A 24490-nucleotide genomic window follows, 5' to 3' on the forward strand; every position below is an offset into this window, starting at 1 on the left:
TTCACTTTTTTATAAATAGTTTGTGTGTAAGTTATTTTGTCATGTTTTTAGTCCCTTAAATAGATGTCGTTAGTGAATGAAAGAGGTAAGTGGGTCCCACCCCTTGTAGCGATAGCGATTTCTTAGAATTGTAAGTACATATCTTCAATTTGAAGTTTGACTATTATGCATACATTGGGAATTTCTTTTGCAAGTTGCTATTGAAACTTTGGTATTTGGTACTAAAGTTTGCTAGAAACCTTGGTACTTAAATGCCCAGGTCCTGAAAGCAACTACTCAATATTGTTGTCATCCGATGTATAAATGTCATTGGTGATGTTTATCAATTAATATTAAATTGATGGTATATAGAGATAAATATCTCAGTAATTTGTACGCTTAATACAAATTATTAACCAAAGGTTGTTTGGGTACAATTTTGTAATTGCCGTGGCTTAGTTTTATGTAGTAGTTGATAGTTATCTTTTATTATTATTAATTACATGTTATTTATTATTATTAATTAGTTTCATAAGTTTATAAGCAGGTTGGTCATCAAGCTATTGAATTATGGTTGATTTTGGAAACCTAAATATATGTATAGATCATTAGGGTTAAACATTATTGTAGGTAGAGGGAGGGGGTGTTATTAAAGCCTTGTGACTTTGGGAGAGCGTACATATTGAATTGTAGGAATTTTGTTTGATTGTTTTATTAGTTTTCATGAGCAATAAAAGAACTTCCTATTTGATTTATTTGGTTCGAACATAACCGATTACAAATCGACGGCATTGAAGATACTGATCTTCGAAGGCAAAGTTTCTTATAGTTGGACTTATCGTGTTGAAAGGTTCTTTAAAATACAATGGGTGGTGTTCCGTGAATAATTGAGGGTTACAATTTTATGTATAGAGCAAGGTGGTGATTTTAGGGGGTCGTACGAAAAATAAAAATGAACCCTTAAATATAACTGGTTATATATAAGCAAATTTTGTTAAAACAACAATAACTCTATAAATGTTATAAAAACAATCAAAACAAAAACATAATAATATGATATATAATCTTAAATATTTATGAACCGTGAGACTTTCCTATTATTTTTAGAAGCAAAGTTAGTCACCAACTTTTCATAATGAACATTCTCAAATATATCGTTCTTAATAGCTATCATTATCAACCCATAAATATTTCTTGTAACATTGTGGATCATAATAGGACTTTAACAACTTCCGTTTTGATCTCCACCGCACCCCGTATTATTAACAATAATATCACCATTGTTTTGATTATAAGAAGAAACTTGAGGTTTTTTTTAGATAAAACTATCAAGAATCATACTTTAAAACTTTTCAAAATTTTCATCTCTTTTTTAATTTTTGTACATTTTCACTAACTAAGTGTAGATGCTTAGGACATCTCCAACCCACCCCCAAAATTTATTTTTCCCCTATTATCCTTCAACCTCACCCCATTTCCATCTCTATTTTTTGGAGATATAAATAATATTTCCTTATATTTACTATTCATATCTTCAAAAATAGAGTTGAAGTTTCGGTTGCCAATGTTAGTCTCTCTCATTTTTATTTTATACATTTGTAGTTTATTTTTATCTACTAATTATAACTAAATGTAATATTTAATATCTGTAATATCATGTTATATACTAATTTATATTAATTAATCATAAACATAGATTTTAATATTTATTTACTGAATTCATATAAAAAATTAAATATATACTAAAGACTTGAAACACGGTAACATAATTTATAAAACATAGTAATCAAATATGATCGTGATTTTTATATATTTATTATAAATATAATCTTATTTATTTAATAATTATTTATAATAAAGTAATAACTAATTTAAATTTATTATATATAAACATTTTATGTATCATAATATAATTTGTAATATTTTTGTAATGAAACATTATAATATATATTTGTTAAAATCTAATTAGTAGAATGATGTATTTGACAATATATATAAGTAATAAAAATGATTTTGGTGTAAAAAATAAGGTAGAAAATGAAATAGGATCGGAGATGAAACATTATTTATCCTATTTTTTTACTCCATTTGGGGGGGGGGGGGGGGGATGAAGATGGGTTGGAGATGGTTTTAGGATGCATGCTTTCTGAAAAACTATATATGATATAACATTAACAACATTGTGAAAATCGTAAACAATTTTTAATTTTAAGCCTAATTTTTGTTAAAGAGTTTTTGCAAATTTTAAAGCGTTATCTCTTGGAAATAGAATAAAACATGGGTTTTTGCTTTCGAATTACCGGATTACCGATTTGTGGACACTAGACACTAGAATGAATCATACATAAAATGGGCCCCCCTTTACGATATGGGTCATGTGTGGTTGCCCACCCCGCACACCCTGAAAGACACCCATGGTATAGAGGAATCAACATTGTTATGCTATTGCTGAAGTGGGGTCAGGCACCATTTTGGTCTTAGGAATGGTTGAAGAGACGTTTGTTGGATCAATTTTGGTCATCAAATGAAAACTTTTATGCAACATCTTGTTTTTGAGTCTAGAAGTTTTTGGATTTTGATAAAAAAAGATCAAAATTTTGAAATTTTCTAATTAAATAATCTAATAAATTCTAAAATGATAAATAAAATATTTTGAAAGGAAAATATCAAACAAAATGACTCATATGTTTATTTTTGGATTTAAATGACTAAAAGCGAAAGAAATTGTTAGAAAATTTGACCATCATAGTTAGGTTATAGGGACTTAAATAAAATAAATTTTAGTTTTTAAGAGTTTGATGGAGTTAAATTGAAGATAAGAGATAGATTTGGTGAATATTCATGGCCTTTTTGCTAAAAGCATGTAAGGAGCGACCATAATTGCCAATTATCCAAAGATAAGAACATTAAAGCCTTTCCTTCTTCTTTCCCGTTCAATGGTGAACCATTGAATATTCATGGCCTTTTTGCTAAAGCATGTAAGGAGCGACCTAGTTATGATCCATTGAAATGTAATAAACATGGTTTTAAAGCAAGTTTAAACTCAAATAAGGATTTGGGTTGATAAATGAATCATATAAGGTTAATCTAAAACGTTATGAGAGCTAGGACAAGGGTCGAAGTGTTCAAAAGTGATAAAGGTAGGTGGGTACTTGCACATGATCTAGGAAGGATAACTAAGCATTTCTTATTAGGAGTGTGGATACCTTTCCTGTCACAACATGTTTTAAAGACATGAAGGAAACATATCCCATAAGAACTCTGTGGTTAAGGGTGCTTAGGTGGGAGGATAGGTGACCCCCTAAGAAGTTTTCTTGTTGGGTGGCCCAAAGTGGACAATATTATGATACGTTTTGAAGGGTCATTACAAATAAGAGCAACTCCTAACGATCAACTGTAAGTGTAACGTCCCAAAAATAAGACCCAAAATTTCATTTTTCAAATAAATAAACATTATCCCAAAATATCAACATAATTCTAAAAAAGATCAAATATATCAAGACATCACACATTATCAGAGTTATCACGAAAATGCGGAACTATATTGTGTGTGCATTGCAATCACCCCGAGTTTTTCCCTTTTGCACTAGAAGTACTTGAAACATAAACTGAAAACCGTAAACACGAAGCTTAGTGAGTTTCCCCAAATACCACATACCACACTTATCAAACATATAATGGGCCCCGCCCGATGAGTATAATGGGCCCCTACCCACTTGCATAACGGGTCCCGCCCACTGAGTCTAACGGGCCCCGCCCGCCAAGTATAATGGCCCCCGTCCAACATACAAACATACAAGTAAAACAAGTAATGACATACATATTACCCATTGGGCCCCGACCACTAAGCATACATACACATGCAAGAGTCACACATACATCTAGCACCCTAGCATATCAAATCATGGGTCGGCATTGGTGCCTTCGACCCGCTAAATACAATGAGGACGACTCACCTCGAACTGCTGAATCAAACTGATAAATCTCTGGTTGTTGGTCCGACAAATCCATGAGTTATCAATACAAATAACATCCAATTAATAATTGGATTCCAATCCATATCCTTCAGTCTAAATTAGGGTAAAAATACCATTTTACCGTTTACCTAGCTTGGCCCAAGACTAAGGTCCAACCAACCACCTTAGAAGGCCCAATTCCAAAAGGGTCACCCCAAAGCCCAAATATGGTCCAATTTTCCAAATTGGGTTTAAGTTCCTTTGTGGGCCTTCATTCAAGTGAAGCCAAAATATAAACATTAGCCTAACTAAAACTCGATGGCCCAACAAGGCCCTAACCACCTAAGTCCAAACATGGCCCAAAACTGAGAGCCCAAGAGTCCGAAGCCTATTTGTTGAGTACGCAGGGCGTACTCAGTTTGTACGCTTAATGTACTCACTTTGGGGCTTGCACATGCATCGTACCTACTTGTACCCCCAACGTACTCCCCCAGCTTGGCCAACTTCCATTATTTAGCTCTTAATCGATTAAGACTTCACCCAACCCTTAGATCTGACTTCTCGCCATATACGCCCAACGTCCGCTTGGGTACACCTAGCATACACATGCAACCCATATTTCTCATTTAAGTGTCAAAGGACCACTTTACAAACAATTTTATATAAAGGGATCAAAGATGTAAATTACCTAGATAATGAATGTTTCATAGTGCTTCACTCTAGCACTTCGAATTTTCTTTGATGTGACCTAGTATAATTATCACTAAGTCTTAGTTTAATATTCCTTATAACTAATGGTAGTATAGATTCCTCAATAATCCCAATTTCTAATGATCTATAGTTGATAAGGGACAACCTGGTAGGATTATATCAAAGGTAGAGTCAGTTTGGTATACAATGTATACTATTTGAAATCTCACTTTAAACACCTCATTAAATCCAACTTAGACATCATCCCTGTAAGTAGATCAATATGTAATATGACTTTGGATTTACTCACATATCTTATTTATAAATTCAAAACAACAACTATGAATTTAAATATAAATTACACTAAGATAATATAGAGTATAATTTAACTTATAGAGATTACGTAGACAAAAGTCCGGAAATTACACTTACAGTCACAGAGCTTCTACTCGAAGGCTAATACTTTTTGGGCACTCAGGGATCGCATGTCTTCGCCAAAATACTAAGAACTAAGATAAAATGGCTATAATTAGAAGAATATCGTGAGAGAAAGCTTGTAGGAGGGGTGAGATATGAGAAGCTTATATGGATGCGTGTATTTATAGGCGAAAAAAGGTATGTGTGCCACACACTTTGTCGGGGCACGTCGCGCAAATGGTTGGGGTGCTGACATGTTGTTCTCTGAGTGGTGCCACATGTCAAGCATCTAGTGGAGTGACAGTGTGCGTCGTGCATCTTGTATATATGTGCGGCTGCGCTTAGATTTTTCTATTTTCTTAAATAATTCATAACTTCTTCATACGAGCTCCGTTTTTTATGAGTTTTATATCCTTGCTTAGCTATCGACAAGATCTATAACTTTCATTTAGACTCCGTCGGCTGATTTTGGTTTTATTTTTCAAGTTATTTTTTTAACAGGCTTAGACTGTTAAAGTCCATTAAACATTCATAACTCTCTCGTCCGACGTCCGTTTTTTATTATCTTTATATTCTTGGGTTTCTATTAACGAGATCTTCGATTATCGTTTAGATTGTTTTGGCTAACAATCAACCGATATAGAATTCGCTTTCTGTGCTAACACAGTTATGCTGAAATATTACAAAAGTCATAATTTTCTTATATGAAGTCAAATTATGATGTTCTCTATATGCATGCTCCCGGTTTTACAATCACTACAACTTTCGTTTAGATTACTTAGGTTAATAAGCGACCTATCCTTGACTTACTATTTATGACACGTGATGTCATATCGGGTTGAACGTGAAGCTTCAAAAAAGCATAACTTCTTCAGACGAAGTCAGATTTCAAGTTCTTTATATGCACAATATCCTTATCATATATACTATAACTTTCCTTAAAATTATTTATCCTAAATAATATTCTATCAAAGATCGTTTTTTCATTTATTATATTTTAATCGACTAGCCTGAAGTTGCGTGTGTTACAAGATAAAAGATACTTATAATGCTTAGAATTGTTATTTTGCATATTTATAGAGTTGATTGACAAAAAGGAAGCAAAATTAGGTCTAGAAGCTGTTGTTGGAAGAAAAAAAGCAAAAAGTGCATTAACATGCGACATGCGACTTGTAACTTAGAATTACATGCCTCATACTTTTGAATTACGCGCCTTGTATGCTGGAAGAATTCACATACAATGTTGGCACTTGCGATTACACGCCTAGTAATTATGATATACACGTCTAGTAGTCTATTAGAAGAAGAAGCATAAATTAGGTATTTTCTTTGAACTAATCATACCGTACACCGGAAATATGCATCTGAAGACTCGTTCTGAGAGTCCAGAAGGCGATTTGAAGTCTGGAAGGTTTACTAGGAATAGGAATCTAAAGTATCTGACACAAAATCAATGGGGATATCATTTAGTTTGCTTTACTATCTATATTTAGCATTCTATGATGATTTCCTTCTAATTTTTATTTCAGATTTTGGGCTAAATTCCATTTTGCTTTTGATTAGATGTAGATGAACCCTAAAGATTTGGTTTGATTTCTATTTGGATGTTTTAAATTATTTAATTTATCTTGTTTGTTTGATCAAAGATCCATATGTATTAAAGTTTGTATCTTTATTGTAGATTGTCGTGTAAATATAGTCTAAATGACCAATATGACTGTGTTTGCTTGAATCATAGTTGATTATGACCATCGCCAATTATGACTAGTGATGGACCAAATCCTAAGGTTAGATTAAAGAAGTGATTAACTTTAATGTGTGTGACTTGCATTATATGACCATTATATGCATTAATTGATTTTCATGACTAACGACATCAATAAAAATCAAGTATTGCATGATACGAAGTAAAATTGATAATATGGATTAATTAATTTCATGAACATCAAGTTAATGCCCTTAGAATCATAAGGGTTGGAATTGAACCAAGAGGCTTAACCACATTAGGAAACGGTGAATAACAACTATTATCCATTTTCCTTTGTAGAGATCAACCACAACTGAATGGGTAATCAAGTCTAAGTAAAGGCCCCTTTATTTATTTTTTCTGAATAAGTTTTCTCGACTTTTATTTGCTTTTGTTTGCTAATGTTATTAGTTAATTAAAATACCCTTTGTTTCTTTAGTTTAGCTGATAATCAGATTTTGTAAACCGAATCATACCCGTTACCCTAGATTTCGACAACCCGACCTTACCAAAGCTATATTATCATATAATTGGGTACTTTTTTCTAGTTGTGTAATAGTCCTTAACAGTGGTGAAATCAATTTATATAGTTAAAACTAGATTTTACACATCACATGGATTCTGAAGTTGAGTTAGCAATAACTAGTTTATTACCTCTGGTGTATTTTTCATTTAGCATTCACAATATTTTCTTTTAGTTAAAGAAAGATCTTCAACCAAACTCGACTACAAAGACCCTGATTGTTGATGGGTTTTAAGCAAAACATCATTCCTATGGTGTACATGCAAACCCTAATAGCTTTTGGATCTAGTTTGTCTAATGAACATGCAATTGAATATCCAAAACCATAAACCCTAGATCTAACATAGAAGAACTGAAATAAGGGTTTAGTAATTACCTTTGATTGTTATATTGCAATAACAATCAATTCCTTGCTTTGATTGGCTTTAGAAAGCTTAGTGCCTCAAGTGTTGCACCTTTAATGGAGTCACAAACACCACTAAGCAACTTGGATGAAGAGGAGAAGAGAGGAGGCTGCCCAAAACGTCTAGAAACCCTATAGGAAGACTTGTCCACGTTTTTGGGGCTTAGGGTCCTTTATATATATGTAGGCCATTAGGGTTTTCAACTAGGAAACCCTAATTTGACTGCTTAGGCCCTAAGCAGCCCATGAATCCCTTTCTTTAGAGTCATGGACGAAATCTTATGGGCTTCCCCATAAATTTCGTCCACTCCACTCTATGGAGTCCATTAGCCCACTCTTGCAATTATCTTATAATTACAATTCCAGTCCTTTAAGTTTAATTAATCTTTTTTAGTCACTAAATTAATTCTTAATTAATTCTTGACTAATATTAATTAAACAATATGATTTCTCCTTTAATATATTATTCTTATAATATATTAATAAATCATAATTAAACCTTTCTCTCCTTAATTCATCCTACATATTGCTATGGTAAAGGCAACCCAAAAGGACCATGCTCATAATCGGGTCAAGTACATACCAAAATAGTTATGGACTTAGACACTAATCCAACAGTCTCCCACTTGGATAAGTCTAATAACTATTTTCCGTATGACTTCAGAACCTGATCAACAATCGTAGCTTTCAAAAGCCGCTGTCAACTCTAATCTTATCAGATAGCGTGTCCTTTAGATAAGGGATCATATATTCCTCCATTCTCAAGATATCGTATAGACACAAGACATGAATTTTAATCATTCTCTCTATACCGTTTCCCGACTTCTGATTTATGACGACTGACAACAGACTACAATTGAACACATCAAATTATTCCCGGCTTGGCCAAGCGCTTAGGTGTCATCACTAAATCATCGAGGGGCCCACAGATATCGCTTTTATCCCACTTTGGGTAAAAGGAATGGATAAACTTTGACTCATATGCTCGCTTGCATTCACTCATCGAATCACACACAACAATAAGTTTTATAACACCAAGTTACTGGTGCGTTTACTTATTATCAATGCGCAACCGACCAACAAATAACAACTCACACGTATCGGTTTCAAGAATATACAATGTTATTGTCTCACTAATCACCCGTGATAAATCCATGACGTGATCCAAGTGAGCGTGGGTTTCATCCAATACTCTAATCTTATCAAAGCACTCATGAACCCTGCAGCAAACTTGTGCTATGTCTAAACTCTTCATACAATCTACAGACTCTTCATGACAGTCTTCCTTCATACTTACTTCCAACGTATGACCGACTGTGGAGGTTCGAATAACCCAATTATTCTGGAAGTCAAAACATGCAAACTGAAACACACAATAATACTTAATCCTATATGGCCCCAAACTTGTGGGAGTAAATAAAACACTTCTATTTAACCACCATATTGATTACTCATTATTTATCATTTAATGCTTCGGGTAATCAACTCATTACTTGAATTACAACAACAATTGTCTCATGCTCCAAGCATGCACACTTTGTTTCCTATGGTCCTTACTTTGTGAAATAGATCAATTGAAAAACTTTTCCAATGATGCTCATTTCACAATTCCCAATCCTTATTATTAGTGTTAGAACACAAGGTTTTTGCCACTACTAGAATATGCTAGATTCTAACATTTTATGTAACGATCCTTTCGCAAAGTCATAGCACAAAAGTCACAAAGACTTGGCCAATGAAATTACAAAGTACTCTTATCGGAAATTGTTACAAGACAATTCCATAGACGTGAAGTCTCACATTCAAAGTACATTCCTTTGAACATCCTTCTTGCATAAAAGTTTCTAATCTAGACATAGACTCTCAATATCCAATTCACAATATGGAAACATTTCCACATTTGCCACATGACAACTCATTCTTAATAGAATCTTATCTGTTCATAATAATGTCAATATGGTCCATCCAATACCATACTTCCAACTACTCACAAGCGACCAATCCTCAGCGAACTTTGGATCGTCCTTTGATAGTTGTTTAATTATTTTAGTTAAAACCGATTCTAGTCCTTTTTCCTTCTTAATACGCTAGATATTTGGAAAAATTTTGAATGGTCAAATATTATAGCATTTGCAATCGATCCTATACCCGAAGCGTATGGGATACAATGCATAATGTCTTACATAATGATATGATACTTTATCAATCTTCTGCCATAATATTTTATGTGTCACGTTCTCACAATTTGAACTATGAAGAGGGATGCCGTAATCATAATCGAAATTTGAGAACACACTATGTATCCTTTGACTAAATTTATTAAAATTTCTCAATCTAAGATTTAGATTTTGAAACAAAGTATAATATTCTCTCCCTTAATTATAGTAAAACAACTTTTCAACCCATGCAACTTTGCAAATTGAATCTTTGTTTTTCTATAATTAATATTGCTAACTTGCAATACTTGCCATAGTAATCATACAAGCATAGCACTTACACTCCCACTATCATGATGATTATTATCATATAAGCATAACACTTATGCTCCCACTAGCTTTGACATGTATTCAGAAAACAACTGAACTTCAAGAAAACAATGCCTATTGAATTTCCGAAATTCATATTTCTAATACCGGATGCTTTGATAAGCCTTTATCCAAGCTTCTTAAACTTATACACCTTTGCCCTAGATAGCTCATATGTGTGTCTTAACTAATTCAGAACTTATATCAATAAGTCCCAAATGTTAGACAAATTGCCAAATCTCATGATTCGAACTATGGAAAGGGATGCCGTAACCATAATCGAATGTGAGAATACAATTTTCACAATCGCTATCTTCTTAAAATCAATCTTAGTGAAAGCATTTCCTCACAATCATTTTCATGAAGGAGGGAATCTTATGACACTTAGATTTTTATTTTATTTTATGGTGTTCGAGTTCCTATCCATGTGAATTTGCCAAAACCAAGTTTGCGACAAATCCAAACTCATATGGACTGAACTTTCTTAATCTTGATTTTTTGCCTTATGGTGACACGAGTGCCCACCATGTCTTCCAAGTGGTTTAGCAACTTATCCTTACATATCAATGTACTTTCCGTCGATCAAGGTACTTTGTCTTTATGCATTCAAATGAGAACTCATAGAACTCACATGCATAATTAACTCAATTGGAATGGCACAGAAACAAAATAATGTCAACACGGTAGGTTGTAAACCTCAAGTCGTGTGCTAGTGATAATAAGGTTTATTCTTGATTTGTTCTTGAAACTTTTTCAAGATCATTAAAACTCCCACTGACCTCTTGACATATATGATTCTCTTTGTCAAGAAACATTTCTTGACAAACAAATATTCAAGAGTTAGTGTAGTTATTATCAAGACAAAACACTTCACAAATTGGTCCTAGTTGGTCTTTGTCTTATCCAAGACATCACAACTTACCATTTTCAAATGTGCAAGAATAATAAAAACTTTTCTAAATTCCACATTTGATGAGTGTTATAAACCTACTTAAGACTTGTCACTCAATTCGCAATCTTGGAGTATGACTCTAAGATTCGATATTGGAACGAAGTATGATTGACTTCTTGATTTAACCATTTCCATAATTCTCGATTCCTCTTCTTAGACATACAAATGTACTAAGACTCACTTAGAGGATCAATTGAGACATGGTTCTTAATCATTAAGACCTATCATAAAACACAATAAAAGTTACTCTCCCTTCTTCTTAGAATAGAGAAACTTTTATCTTTCTGCCTACTGGATTCTTCTTATTTGTTTTGCTATTGATTGAAACTCTTTCAATCAACTCAGAATTATACTCAATTCTTATAAGTATAATCATATTTACTAAACTTTTAGTAAATCATGACAAATATCTTATCTCTCTTTGTGGTGGACTTGATCAATGCACAACCTAGTGTACTCGATCTCCTAGTCCTTCACTTGACACTTTGTCAAAGAATTAGTCTAATTTCCAAATATGAAAGTTTTCGTTCATCACGCAACCAAGTTGTATGATTCTAAGTTTCCGTCAAATTGAAACTTGGGCGATGAGAAACTCTCCCTATATGGTGAATTCTTGACGTCTCCACAAATAACATAATTAAGAATCAAATCCATTATTGCTAATAATAGAAACCTTCAAACATCAATTTTTTTCATACATGCCATTGCAAGGATAAATAAATAAGATAAAATCAAAATTTATTTTATTGCGGAAAAAATTTGTCCCAACAATGCAATTCAATTGAAAAACTAAGTTTTTACATATTTATTAACAATCTATTCTAACTCCAAGTAGTAGCTCAAAAATCCAATCTTCAAACAATGTGTTCGAAATCCACTTTCTTCACGATTAGATTCAGCTCACTTCTTCCCTTAAGCTTCCTCTCTTTTCTTTGATCCTACAAAACATCAAAATGTAATCTTATCACACCATATATTAAGAATCTAGAATAGGAACTTAAAAGAGTTAGTTAATGGATTTTACCTGAAGTAGATCCATACGTCTTGACTCTCCCATCTCTTAGATCTCTCAGGTAGTTAGGGCAGCTTCCTCTCCAATGCCCCTTCTCTTGGCAATAAAAGCAAATGGACTCCTTTGAAACAACACATCGGACAATTATAGACTTAGTTCTTTTTGGACTTCCAATGTTGCCAATGTCCATTGAAGTTTGGGAGTTTGATTCACCAGAAAAATTTGCTTGACCAGCACGTCAAATCATTGTTGATTCAGCAACTATAAGCAAATAGGTGAGATCAATGAGGGCCACATCGTGATCCATCATATAGTACTCTCTAACGAACTCACTATATGATTCAGGAAGTGACTGATGAACCCAATCAACAGTCAATATTTCTGAGATATCGACACCCAACATCCTTAACCTATCAATGTGCGACTTCATCTCTAAGATGTGTGCACACACAGACTTTCCATCTTCATGCTTAATTGCCAATAGGGCTTGAGTGAACTTGAACTTTTCAAGACTTTGAACTTGTGGGGTAGGGAGAACAACTGGAGGAGGTGGAGGAAGTAAAACATGATCTCTTGCTCCTCGATCATATTGTGGAACATCATCTTCATTTGGAAAGCTTGTTCCATGGGATTTGGGAAGACCAGGATTGTCAGAACTAGACATCTACAAAACGGGAGAAAATTCAAGTTAAGTTGCTTAGAATTCTTGATGTAACACCCAAATGAAACATCAAGCTAGGATCCAACACAACACTCTACAACCTAGAAGAGGGATGCCGTAATCTAGTCGCAAAATATTTAAAGGTAGGTAAATGACAATTTACCAATTTCCACCATGAAAAACAAAAAGAAGTTTAAGCATTAAATGAATTGAAACTCTTAGATCTTTTGAGATTCATTGAACTTTTCAATGGCATGTTTAATCTCGATTATGCCCTACAATTTGTGACTGGGATGCCGATGATCACTAATAAGGTGTGAATAACCATATGAATCACGTGGTGCACCCAATGCTACTATCACCTAATCAATGTGCCGGTTAGCCACACACGCTCCATTGATCTATGAAAAACATCGAGTCACCCTTCGCTACCAATTTCATCCCCACATTAGTGTGTCGGTTAACCACACACGCTTCACTAACGTTTGACAAGGGTACAAAGTGTAATTCCATGGATTAGCATACAATTTCACATTTTGCCTAAAGTAACTATGAATTGGGAATTTGTAAAAGCATTTAGGTACTTTGTACTTCATTATACTTATAATGGAAGGTTTCTGTCCTATCCTACCCGTTCGGCTAACGACCCTCCACTAGTCAAGAGTGCTTTGGGTAAGAGTGGATACCCATTCAATCGTCATTTTATAGGCAAATTCCTTAAACAACCCTTATAGACCAGCTTCGTGAATGAGGCCTACTAACGGTAAGACTGACTGCTTACTCATACATATATATAGTATTAGAATTTTAATGTTATATATAGTATAAGGTGTATTTTACACTTTTAAAATACTAGGTGGTTTAATTTAGTAAATTATACTTTTAATTTAATTAAATGTAAACCAAAACTGTATGGGTTTATTAAATCACCTTTAATTATACACTTTAATTAATTAATAAAATCATAAGGGTGTGATTTGAACTTTTCAAATTACTAGGGTTTTAGAATTTAACATTTCAAAATTAAACTTTTAATCAACTTTTAAATTCCAAAACTTGATGGCAAGTTTTGAAACATTTCAAAACATTAGGGTTTAACTTATTTAAATTTCAAAAACAAAACTTTTAAGTTCAAATTTAAACTATAAAACCTAAAGGGTGCAATTTGAAACTATTCAAACAAGACAATTATCTAATTTTGACCTAGTCAAATATCTTGCAGGATAATTCATCAAATAACTCAAATAAAATAAACATTATCTTATAAGGTAATAAATATTTGATTAAATGGTAATTATCTACTATTTTGGTAAGGATATTCACCCAAAATCAATAAAAATCGGATTTTATTAATTAAAAACGTTTATGGTAAGTATCCCAAGCCAAAACAGCAAGAAAATCGCCAAAAAACGCTGCCAGATCCTCGGACTCGCCGAGTCAGCCAGACTCACCGAGTTCATCTATTGACTCGCCGAGTTGGACAAGCAGAAGCCAAAAAACTTCGTTTTCCAAGCAAAAAACGATCAATTAAGCATCAAATTCACTAACAAACAACCATATGCTCTGATACCACTGATGGGTTTAAGCAAAACATCATTCCTATGGTGTACATGCAAACCCTAATAGCTTTTGGATCTAGTTTGTCTAATGAACATGCAATTGAATATCCAAAGCCATAAACCCTAGATCTAACATCGAAGAACTGAAATAAGGGTTTAGTAATTACCTTTGATTGTTATATTGCAATAACAACCAATTCGTTGCTTTGATTGGCTTTAGAAAGCTTAGTGCCTCAAGTGCTGCACCTCTAATGGAGTCACAAACACCACTAAGCAACTTGGATGAAGAGGAGAAGAGAGGAGGCTGCCCAAAACGTCTAGAAACCCTAGAGGAAGACTTGTCCACGTTTTTGGGGCTTAAGGGTCCTTTATATACATGTAGGCCATTAGGGTTTTCAACTAGGAAACCCTAATTTGACTGCTTAGGCCCTAAGCAGCCCATGAATCCCTTTCTTTAGAGTCATCGACGAAATCTTATGGGCTTCCCCATAAATTTCGTCTACTCCACTCTATGGAGTCCATTAACCCACTCTTGCAATTATCTTATAATTACAATTCCAGTCCCTTAAGTTTAATTAATCTCTTTTAGTCACTAAATTAATTCTTAATTAATTCTTGACTAATATTAATTAAACAATATGATTTCTCCTTTAATATATTATTCTTATAATATATTAATAAATCATAATTCTTTCTCTCCTTAATTCATCTTACATATTGCTATGGTGAAGGCAACCCAAAAGGACTATGCTCATAATCGGGTCAAGTACATACCAAAATAGTTATAGACTTAGACACTAATCCAACAATTGTAACATCCCAAAAATTATGAGATAAAAATTTCATTTTTATTCAACCAATTATTAATTATCTTTAAGTCAAACATTCATTCTCCTTTTTCTAAATATTCAAAAGTAATTTATAAGAAAATAATTATCAGAGTACAATCCTAAAATCATCATAATGAGGAACATGGGTGGATGCACTGCGATCAAGTCGGGCCCTTCCCTTTCGAACCAGAAGTACCTGAAACCATAACCATACAAACCGTAAGCACAAAGCTTAGTGAGTTCCCTAAATTACCACATACCATACATAAAAAACACATACTGGGACCCCGCCCTACATCAGACCTCGCCTGGCTTCAGGTCCCATCCGACATCGAGCCCCGCGCGGTATACAAATTTGTCAGTCACTAGGCTCTGCCTGGCAGCAGGCCCTGCCTGGTACACATATAATCGTATAAACATATAATCATACCAACACATGCGATAATCATAAAGATAGTAGCATAAAATACAGTCATCGGGCCTCGCCAGACATCGAGCCCTGCTCGGTATACATACCAAATGCATATGCATGCAAGAGTCACACAAACATCTAACATCCTAACTTAATAAACCATGGGCCAGTATTGGTGCCTTCGACTCGCTAAACACAGTGAAGAAACTCACCTCTGAATCCGAACAATAGGTGATGAGGTCCTGACTCCGAATCTCAGCTCTAACCGATGCCTAACCTCTGAATCTGAACAATAAGTGATGAGGTGGCTATCGCCCAGGCACGCTTAACTGCTGAGTTCTATTGGGATCTGCTGCTCTCACGGCTTTAAAACGCATTGTGACAAGGAAGGTATCCACACCCATTATAAGGAATGCTTAGTTCTCCTTCCCAGACGATATGGGATCAGGTGCAACCTACCTTCACTGCCCATTATCGGCTTCGACGTCGCCATTAAACACATTGACCCGTGCCCCAGCTATGATGCCATTTGTAACACCCCCCACTGACACGTATCACAATATTGTCCGCTTTGGGTTCCCGACACAAAAACTTCCCAAAGGGTCACCCATCCCTGAATTGCTCTCGCCCAGGCACACTTAACTGCAAAATTCTTTTGGGATCTGCTGCCCTCACAACTTTAAAACACGTTGTGACATGGAAGGTATCTACACCCCTTATAAGGAATGCTTAGTCATCTTTCCCAGCTGATGTGGGATCATGTGCAACCCATAACGACCCAAAAATCCAAGGTAAAAATTTCATTTTTCAATATAATTAAAACACTTTAATAACTTTGTTCAAGACATTGAAACACATTTTAATTAACACAAGTATCAGAGTCAAATCCCGAAGATCACATTTTTCAGAAAACACGGGTGTATGCGTTGCGATTGTCCTGAGCTCTTACATTTGAAAACTGGAGTACCTGAAACATAAACTGAAAACCATAAGCACAAAGCTTAGCGAGTTCCCCAAATACCACATATCATACATATCCAGTGATCCCTACGTGTCATACATAACCGTAAGCCATACATATCATTCGCATACCATAATCAAGAAGAGTGCTATATGCCAACCATAGTCTTACCATTATGCCACGAGCCACCATGTGGTTTTTCTTGCCAGACCGGGGGCCACAACCCTGGGTCTTATAGACAAGTGCCAAGATCCACCTCCTGGTCTTCCTTCCAAGCATCACAAAGACAACTAGCATACAAACTATACTACTTACTAACTGCTTGCCAGAGCTCTTATTCTAGTCTTGCATATAGTGTGCCAGGAGCCGCCTCCTGGTCTTTCATATAGTTTTCCAATGGCTAACCCCCGGGTCTTCCTACAATACATAAACTAAATGGGTCGGCATTGGTGCCTTCGACCCATACGAACAGTGAGGACACTTACCTCGAATGCTGAAGCTCACTGCACGAAATCCTAGCTGCTGACCTGACGACTTCCCAAACTAGCAATACCCAAACAACATCCAATTAGTAACTGGTCTACCCATAATCCAAACTTGAGGTAAAATGACCATTTTACCCATGGCCCATCAAGACTCATAACCAAGGCCCAAACCCAAAACCAACAAGGCCCAAAACTATAAGATCCATAAAAGCCCAATAATGGCCCAATTTTCCAAATTGGGCCTAATCCCGTATGGGTCTTATCCTAAGCCCATATTTTCGTCGAATACAATTCAGGTTGCCTCAAACACCCCTTGGGACAAACTTGGTCAAAAGCATACGTCAAAAGTCAAAGTCAACGCCAAATTCAACGGTCCAGGTGACCCAACTCGCTGAGTTGGTCCTTCAACTCGCCGAGTTCTCATCAAACCGCAAAATCATAAAGAATTGATCCAACTCGCCGAGTTCCCTTCAACTCTTCAAGTTTTCCCCTCCTTTTCATCAGAATCGAGACAATCCCAAACCAACTTGCCGAGTTCCCCTATGAACTCACTGAGTTCTTCAGTCAGCAAACCCACTTAATATATTAAGCCACTCAATCATCAAGACAAGGTTCCAAATTATAGATCTGGTCCCTTAAGGTTGTATTGATGAGTAAAGTCTCCAACTTTACTCTTATGCAAGGCTAGAATAAGCTCAAAAGCTCAAAATTAGCTAGAAGAAAGGCTTAATGGATGCATGAAGCCCTTAAGACCATAAAGTTGGCACCTTTATGCCAAAAGTGCTCCCTAGGACCCTAGATCTGAAAGGGTTTCTCCAAATGGGACGTCCAACTCCCAACAACCACTTCATATGGACCAAAACATGCAAAAGAACCCTAAGAAGGAGATCTATGAATTTACAAAGCAAGAGACTTTTTACCAGAAAAGTGTCGAAAATGAAGCAAGGATTCGAGATCTAGCAGCTCCTTCTTGTATCATCCACTCTCACTAAGCTTCCCTTCCTTCCAAAGGCTTCAAACACACCACAAAGCACTCAAAACTCACTAAACTGCACCTACTAAACTCACTGAAGCATATCCTAGGCTCTCCTAGGTTCCCGACCTCACCCAATCCTCAGCTGCTGAAGGACTCACACCAATGTCAACTAACTTCCTCATGAATATAGTCACATGCAACAGAGATCAGATAATCCTTCGAGTAAAAGACTTAACCCTAGAATGGTTGGACTTAAACAAGGGCTGCACAATAGGGTCAAATCCACCACTCTAAAGCACAAAGCAAGCAACATTCAAGCAAAAGAAAACCTAACCAGCGTACACTAAACAAGCCATTCCATCTACTTATCAGATATACATACTAGCATGCAATACTTAAGCTTATACAATTAGACACATAAAAGGCATCTCTCCTATCATATAATACTAAGTAGATCCCCGGGCCTAAGCTAGCATGCAATAATCATATCATATATCATAATAAACATGTACTGGTATTCTGGGACCACTTACTTGAGCTCGGCTGATTCCACGCATCACACCCCCTTTCTTTAATTAGAAATTATTTTTTAGTTAAATATTTATTTTATAAAAAAATATTTCCATCAATTCCTCAGTTTGAGTTCAGGCACACCCGTGGATATGCCCGAATCCCTCAAACCAAGGCTCTGATACCAACTCATTTTAAAGCCGTGAGGGCAGCAGATCCTATAAGAGCTTTGCAGTTAAGCGTGCCCGGACGAGAGCAATCCAGGGATGGGTGACACCCTGGGAAGTTTTCGTGTCGGGAGCCCAAAGCGGACAATATTGTGATACGTGCCAGAGGGGCATGTTACACAACTGACCATAACGTCGTGGTAGCCCTTTACCACGTCGTGGTGCGATGGTGTCGAAAACGAAAAAATAGTCGCGACTAGCCACGCCACCACGCAGTGGTGGCCTTGGCACGTCGTGGTAACAAGGTTTTCAGTTGCTTAACGCATTCAATCATTTTCTTTGATTCTAAAGGGTCTCCAACTCAGATCTGGTCCATAATAGGGTCTAGATGGATAAAGTTTCCAACTTTATGCAATAGAACCCTCCAAAGTGTATAGATCTCAACTTTAAGGTCCAAAACACTACATAGCTTAAGCAATAATCACTCAATCCATAAGGTTACTTGTCCAAAAGCTCCAAAATCCACATATCTATTAACTAACGCATCATTATGAAGACTTTATACCTCCTTTAGAGGCTTGAGGAAGATAAACTCCCGGACCTAGGTTGCTTTGGACTCCCAATATGATAGTTCACCACCTTCTTCCTTCACAATCACCAAACACACATACTTTAAGGCTAAAAACTCACATAAAGGATCTAGGGTTTGCAAGGGACGAGTTGGAGAGATGGAAGCTGATGGGAGGGAACTATGAGGGATTAAGGAGTTTAAATAGGGCTTAACCCTTAAACTTTAGGGTTTTCTCCAATAGCCGCCACCGCGTCGTGGCAAAAATCACCATGCTGAGGTGGGTGATTAAACTCCCGCTGCCAAAAGCTTATCGTTACGTCGTGGTGAGGCTTTACCACGTCGTGGCCTTCAAACAAAAACTAATATACATTACCCACAACCAAAGGTGTCTACCTCTCTCTTTCCAAAAGGACCCAAGCCTTGTGATTACCGATTTTCGGGTCACAGGCCTCGTGTAAGGGGCACGTGAAGAGCATTAATGGAGTAACCAAAATGGTAACTAAGACATGAATTAAATGCGTAATTCAAACCTACAATTAGGACCACTTTTGTCAAAATTAAGAAAACTAAGACTAAAACTATAAAATTATGAGAAATTAAATATCCTCATACCCAATGAAATTGTGACATGTGTAATATTTAATGCTCATTTAATGAGATTTAATGATATTTTAGGATACTAATACGACACATGTCATCATTTAAATGGGCAGGAGGATTGGTAGGATTAAAAGGTAAGAGAATATTTAATTTCTCTAAAATTATTTTAACCAAAAGAACCATTTATGTAATTGATTCTAGAAAATATAACCCAATGAAAACCGAAGTGTTAGTATGTACGTTCTTAAAAGTTTTTTTTTTCATCTATAATATATTAAATTATAATATATTTTTATTAATATTTATTTATAAATTTAATTCACAACTAAATAATTTTTTTTGTTTTTTTTATAAAATGGACTAATATTCAAGTTATATTTGCTTTCAAATGTCTTAGCTCTTAAAAATGAGTTATAAAACGAATCCAATCGAATTACAACTCAATTTAGATTCACTTGATCTGATCCACATATTCATCAAAATGAATACCCCTACACGTAATGAAATTAGGGGTTATGATTGACGAAAACCGGATCAATGGTGATGTTTTACAATCCAGAGAGCGGCTAACAAACTTTGGGAGAATCTACATCTCAAATCATAGAAATTTTGTTGGTTTAAGTTTTAGTTTTTACGAGCAACAAAAGAATTTTCTATTTGATTCATATCAACGATCTATCGCTTACAATCTTAAAAACGACAAATTTAGAGAATGGACTTCCATGTTTTTCCTAAACTTAAAGTAAATTTGGTGATACCCAATACCCAACACAATACAATTGAAGTAGTCATTGATTCAATATCTCATACACACAAAAACACATATATCATGGCCCCAAGGGGTGTGCACCTAGCCACGGTTCACTAGCCATATATTTGGCCACATGTAGCAAGTCAATTAATTGGTCAAATATAAACAAAGTTAAGGCGGTGGTGGTGGCGGAGGTGGCTGTGGCCTTATCTGGTAATAGTATTGGGAAGAGGTTGCCGCCGGAAAACAATGGTTGTTGAAAGCAGCCGCCGCCATTGAGTGATGATGGCCGCCAGAAGTGGCTGAGAATCCTGATGATGCTGCTGCTGCTGTTGCGATCGGGATGTGATTGTGACCCTGCACTTGCCACCCCCAGTTGGGCGGTCCTTGTGAACACCCTCCTATCGTCCTGCTATTCGTCCCACTTCCCTAAAAAAACAATATTATTGTCAGAACATGATAATCTTATACTGTATTTGTCAGCATGGACTGATATGAATAATACAAAATTTGTAATTTTTTGTCCCATCTAAAAAGATGACCATGTTTTTTGTACGTTAAAATGACGTAAATGTCCTTCTTATCCATTAAAAGTAACCCTAGGTCAAAAACACACCTTTTAATCTATGACATGAAAACTGGACGTGATATGGTGTTTAGATGCCAAAAGCATGTTGTATATTAAATGATTAAAGTAAAATTATATAAACTTTTTTTTTATTATTAAATTTTTTACCTCGTAATTGGGAACGAAAGTAGGGTATACACCATTCCAAGATGGAGAGTGTCCAGAAGTTAAGGGCAATCCTTTAAGAGCTGGCATCCCTACTGCTGTTGAAACAGGGTTCTCCATCTGCTTTAAAATTATAAAACATAAATGAGTCGAATTTTCCAAAAAAAAAAAAAAAAAAAAAAAATCATTAAAATCGTATTTGTTGTTACCTGTAATCTTCGAGTGTCATGGGGGTAATTCAAATGGGGTTGTTCTGAATTTTCATTTCTACTTGAACCTTCACCAACAGAAGTGGTTGAAATTCCCAAGCTTAAATTCAGATCATGATCACTTCCTGTATTACAAATTACAAAAAACTTTATCAAATTTACAAGAAAGATAGTTAGATAGTGATTGTGGTTGATGAAAGTTGTATTAATTACCATGATGAGTTGAAGGAAGAGTGTTGTTGTTGTTTCCTTGGTAAGTACTGGCTTCAAAGTTGGTGACTGCTTCTCTTCCATTACACTCGATTGCTGCTTTGTCATAAGCCCTAATTTCAAAAAAAAAGGGAGAGAATGTTGGATGATGGATTGAGGTTGAAAGATTGAGAAATTTGGGCAAATAAAAAAAAAATGAAAAGTATGAAAGAGGGAATGAATGTGTAAAATTCATGATTCATTAGGACCTTGCAGCTTCTGCTTCATTGTCGAATAGCCCAAGATATATATACCTGCAATGGAAGCGTTGTAATCTCCATGATGAAAATTAGGTCTTTTTTTTTTTCTATTACTTGTTACCCAGACAACGAATCATATATCTCACACACTAATTTCATATCAAGTGTAAACCTGATTCTTCAAGGTAAGTCCACCATATGAATCTCACACAATGCATGATGATCTAAGAAAACTTAATTTGGAAGATTTGTAAATTAGTAGATCCTCACTTTTTGCCTAGAAATTGTCCCATTCGAGCTTCCCATCTGCCACATTTGTGTAATGTTACGCCTCTGTACTTTGAGCTTCCCCTTGAAAAACCAGTGCTCTGTCGTCTTAGTATGTGGACAAATTCTTCTTTTGAGAAGTTCTTCATCTGCTTCAAAAGAAACCAAAACACAGTGAATACAAAGAGATTCAGGAAATTCAAATCAGCGAGTCAACATGTATTTCAAACCTGATTCATATCATCCTCATAATCACTGAGACTAAAATTGATGTCGGCATCAACACCTCGGAATTTTATGGCAGCTCGATCATAGGCTCTGGTTATCACAATCAAACCAATACGACATGTTTAGACGCCATTCGCGAAGCTCTGATAAACGAAAAGAAGATAATATAAAGGAGATGGAGTACCTTGCAGCGGCATGAGCAGTGTCGAATCCACCTGAATCAATGGCCGACACTATCGTTAGTCACAAATTACCAAAAATGGAAGACGAAATGAAATAATAATTTATACCAAAAATGGAAACAGATGAAAAGATCTAGGAATTTGAATTTATATATAGGCTTACCTAAATAAACTTGTTTTCCACAATCCCTGTGCATCAAAACACACAAAAGTACAGATATAAATTAAATAACAAGAAGGAAAGCGAAGTATAAGAAATCATCAATAAAATCAAATGAAATAAACTAACCAGATATGAGACTCCCATCTACCAGTTCGCCGGTAGAAGGTAACACCTCGGTACTGTGAGCTTCTTGACCTCGGTCCTCTCCTACTCTTCTTCCCCGCCAGATTCGGTTGTACAGTAGGCTTCTGTTGTGGTACTTGTACCAGTCTCATCTCTTGCAATTCATTAGTGTTAGGGCGCAACAGCAGTGAGTTAGACTGCTGTCCCGATTCCTCGCCTCCTCCATGACCATGACTCATTGGAAACAGATGCCGAGTCACGAACTCGGACTGAGTCAAATTCTGGCTCCTCCGATCCTCATCGTAGGTGTTGCCAGACTGAACACCAGCGTCTCCGACTTTCAAGATGTCAAAATTGAAGCAGGAGAAGCTCTCGCCGGCGCCGCCTGCGGAGCTTGAGTCGTCGTCTCCTTCTCCAGCATTACTCGAATTTACACCGTCCGCATTCACCACCGATGAATTGGAGGTGCCTGATTCCTCCACGTCTCGAAACGTCGTTGTCTCGTCTTCGTTAACAAAGTTCAGATTAAGATCCAGCATCTCGTTAGCTATTATATATGAAACAAATCTGTATATATATCTACAATTTCAGCGATCGATCAGCTTAACTGATTTTAAGTAATAAAAATATTTGCGTATAGAACTTCTGTTGAAATATGTGATGATTTGACAGTTTTCAACAACACATAGCACAGTCGGCGATACAGCTGCAGACGACGGTGATGGAGAGTCCCGGAAACCGATCGGACGGCAGGTTAACGGAGGTAATAAAGAGAAAATATCAGAGAGCGAGAGAGAGAGAGAGAATCATGGGTAACAGCGTGATTCCATTGGAGAGAGAGAGGTACAAGGAGGGGAACATGTCAGGCCCATTTTAAGAGTGAACATTTGTTTTCTGAGATCTTGGTTACCGGAAAAGCAGGTTGCTTCTCCATAAAAATCTTTATACCTTCTACATTAATACCTGTAACAATGTGTATAGGAAAATGATAAGGCTACCAATAGTTTTCTTTTAGCAAATTACAAGAACGGTCCTTTTACTTTAAACAACATTGCAAGTTTGGTCTAATCATTTCTTACTTTGATTTTTGTTCCATTGTTGATATCCAGGTTAAATGATTTTTTTTATCTTGTTTTTCTATTATTTATTTAATTTTTGTATCTTGTTTTCCATATCCGCTTATTCATATCCTTATTATTATTAAAGTATTAGAGGAATGTCGACGTATTGTTCAGTTGAAATATTTATAAATTTATATTGTTAAAAATAACACTGTTATTAATTTTGAATAATAATATTATATTAAGTTGATATAAAAATTAACTATGAAACCATATAATAAAATAAACATCTATTAAAATCATATAATCTTAATCATATGAATGATGTCTAAACTTATTCAAGAATAAAATTAAATAATATATAGTTTAATATTATTTTTAGTTAACA

The 24490-nt window shown here is 35.5% G+C and overlaps 1 protein-coding gene across 6 annotated transcripts; it reads right to left on the minus strand.

Annotated features, from left to right (window-relative positions):
- Positions 1-20707: 20707 nt before the first annotated feature.
- On the minus strand, positions 20708-23975 carry LOC145072612 (ethylene-responsive transcription factor RAP2-7-like). Of its 6 annotated transcripts, none has more exons than XM_079019062.1 (10): positions 23045-23975; positions 22919-22944; positions 22758-22788; positions 22576-22663; positions 22349-22497; positions 22088-22132; positions 21843-21952; positions 21630-21754; positions 21424-21543; positions 20708-21116 (listed from the first exon to the last, which is right to left on the minus strand). In XM_079019062.1, the coding sequence occupies exons 1-10, from the start codon at positions 23578-23580 to the stop codon at positions 20859-20861; spliced, it is 1488 nt and encodes a 495-aa protein (XP_078875188.1). In that variant the 5' UTR covers positions 23581-23975; the 3' UTR covers positions 20708-20858. The 6 variants fall into 6 exon arrangements, with proteins under 6 accessions (XP_078875188.1, XP_078875190.1, XP_078875189.1 ...); XM_079019064.1 differs by having other exon boundaries at positions 21424-21540; positions 23045-23973; XM_079019063.1 differs by having other exon boundaries at positions 22349-22494; positions 23045-23972.
- Positions 23976-24490: the final 515 nt, after the last annotated feature.

This window comes from Lactuca serriola, chromosome 9 (assembly GCF_051521515.1).
Source record: "Lactuca serriola cultivar US96UC23 chromosome 9, Lser_US96UC23_V15, whole genome shotgun sequence".
NCBI classification, from domain to species: Eukaryota; Viridiplantae; Streptophyta; class Magnoliopsida; order Asterales; family Asteraceae; genus Lactuca; species Lactuca serriola.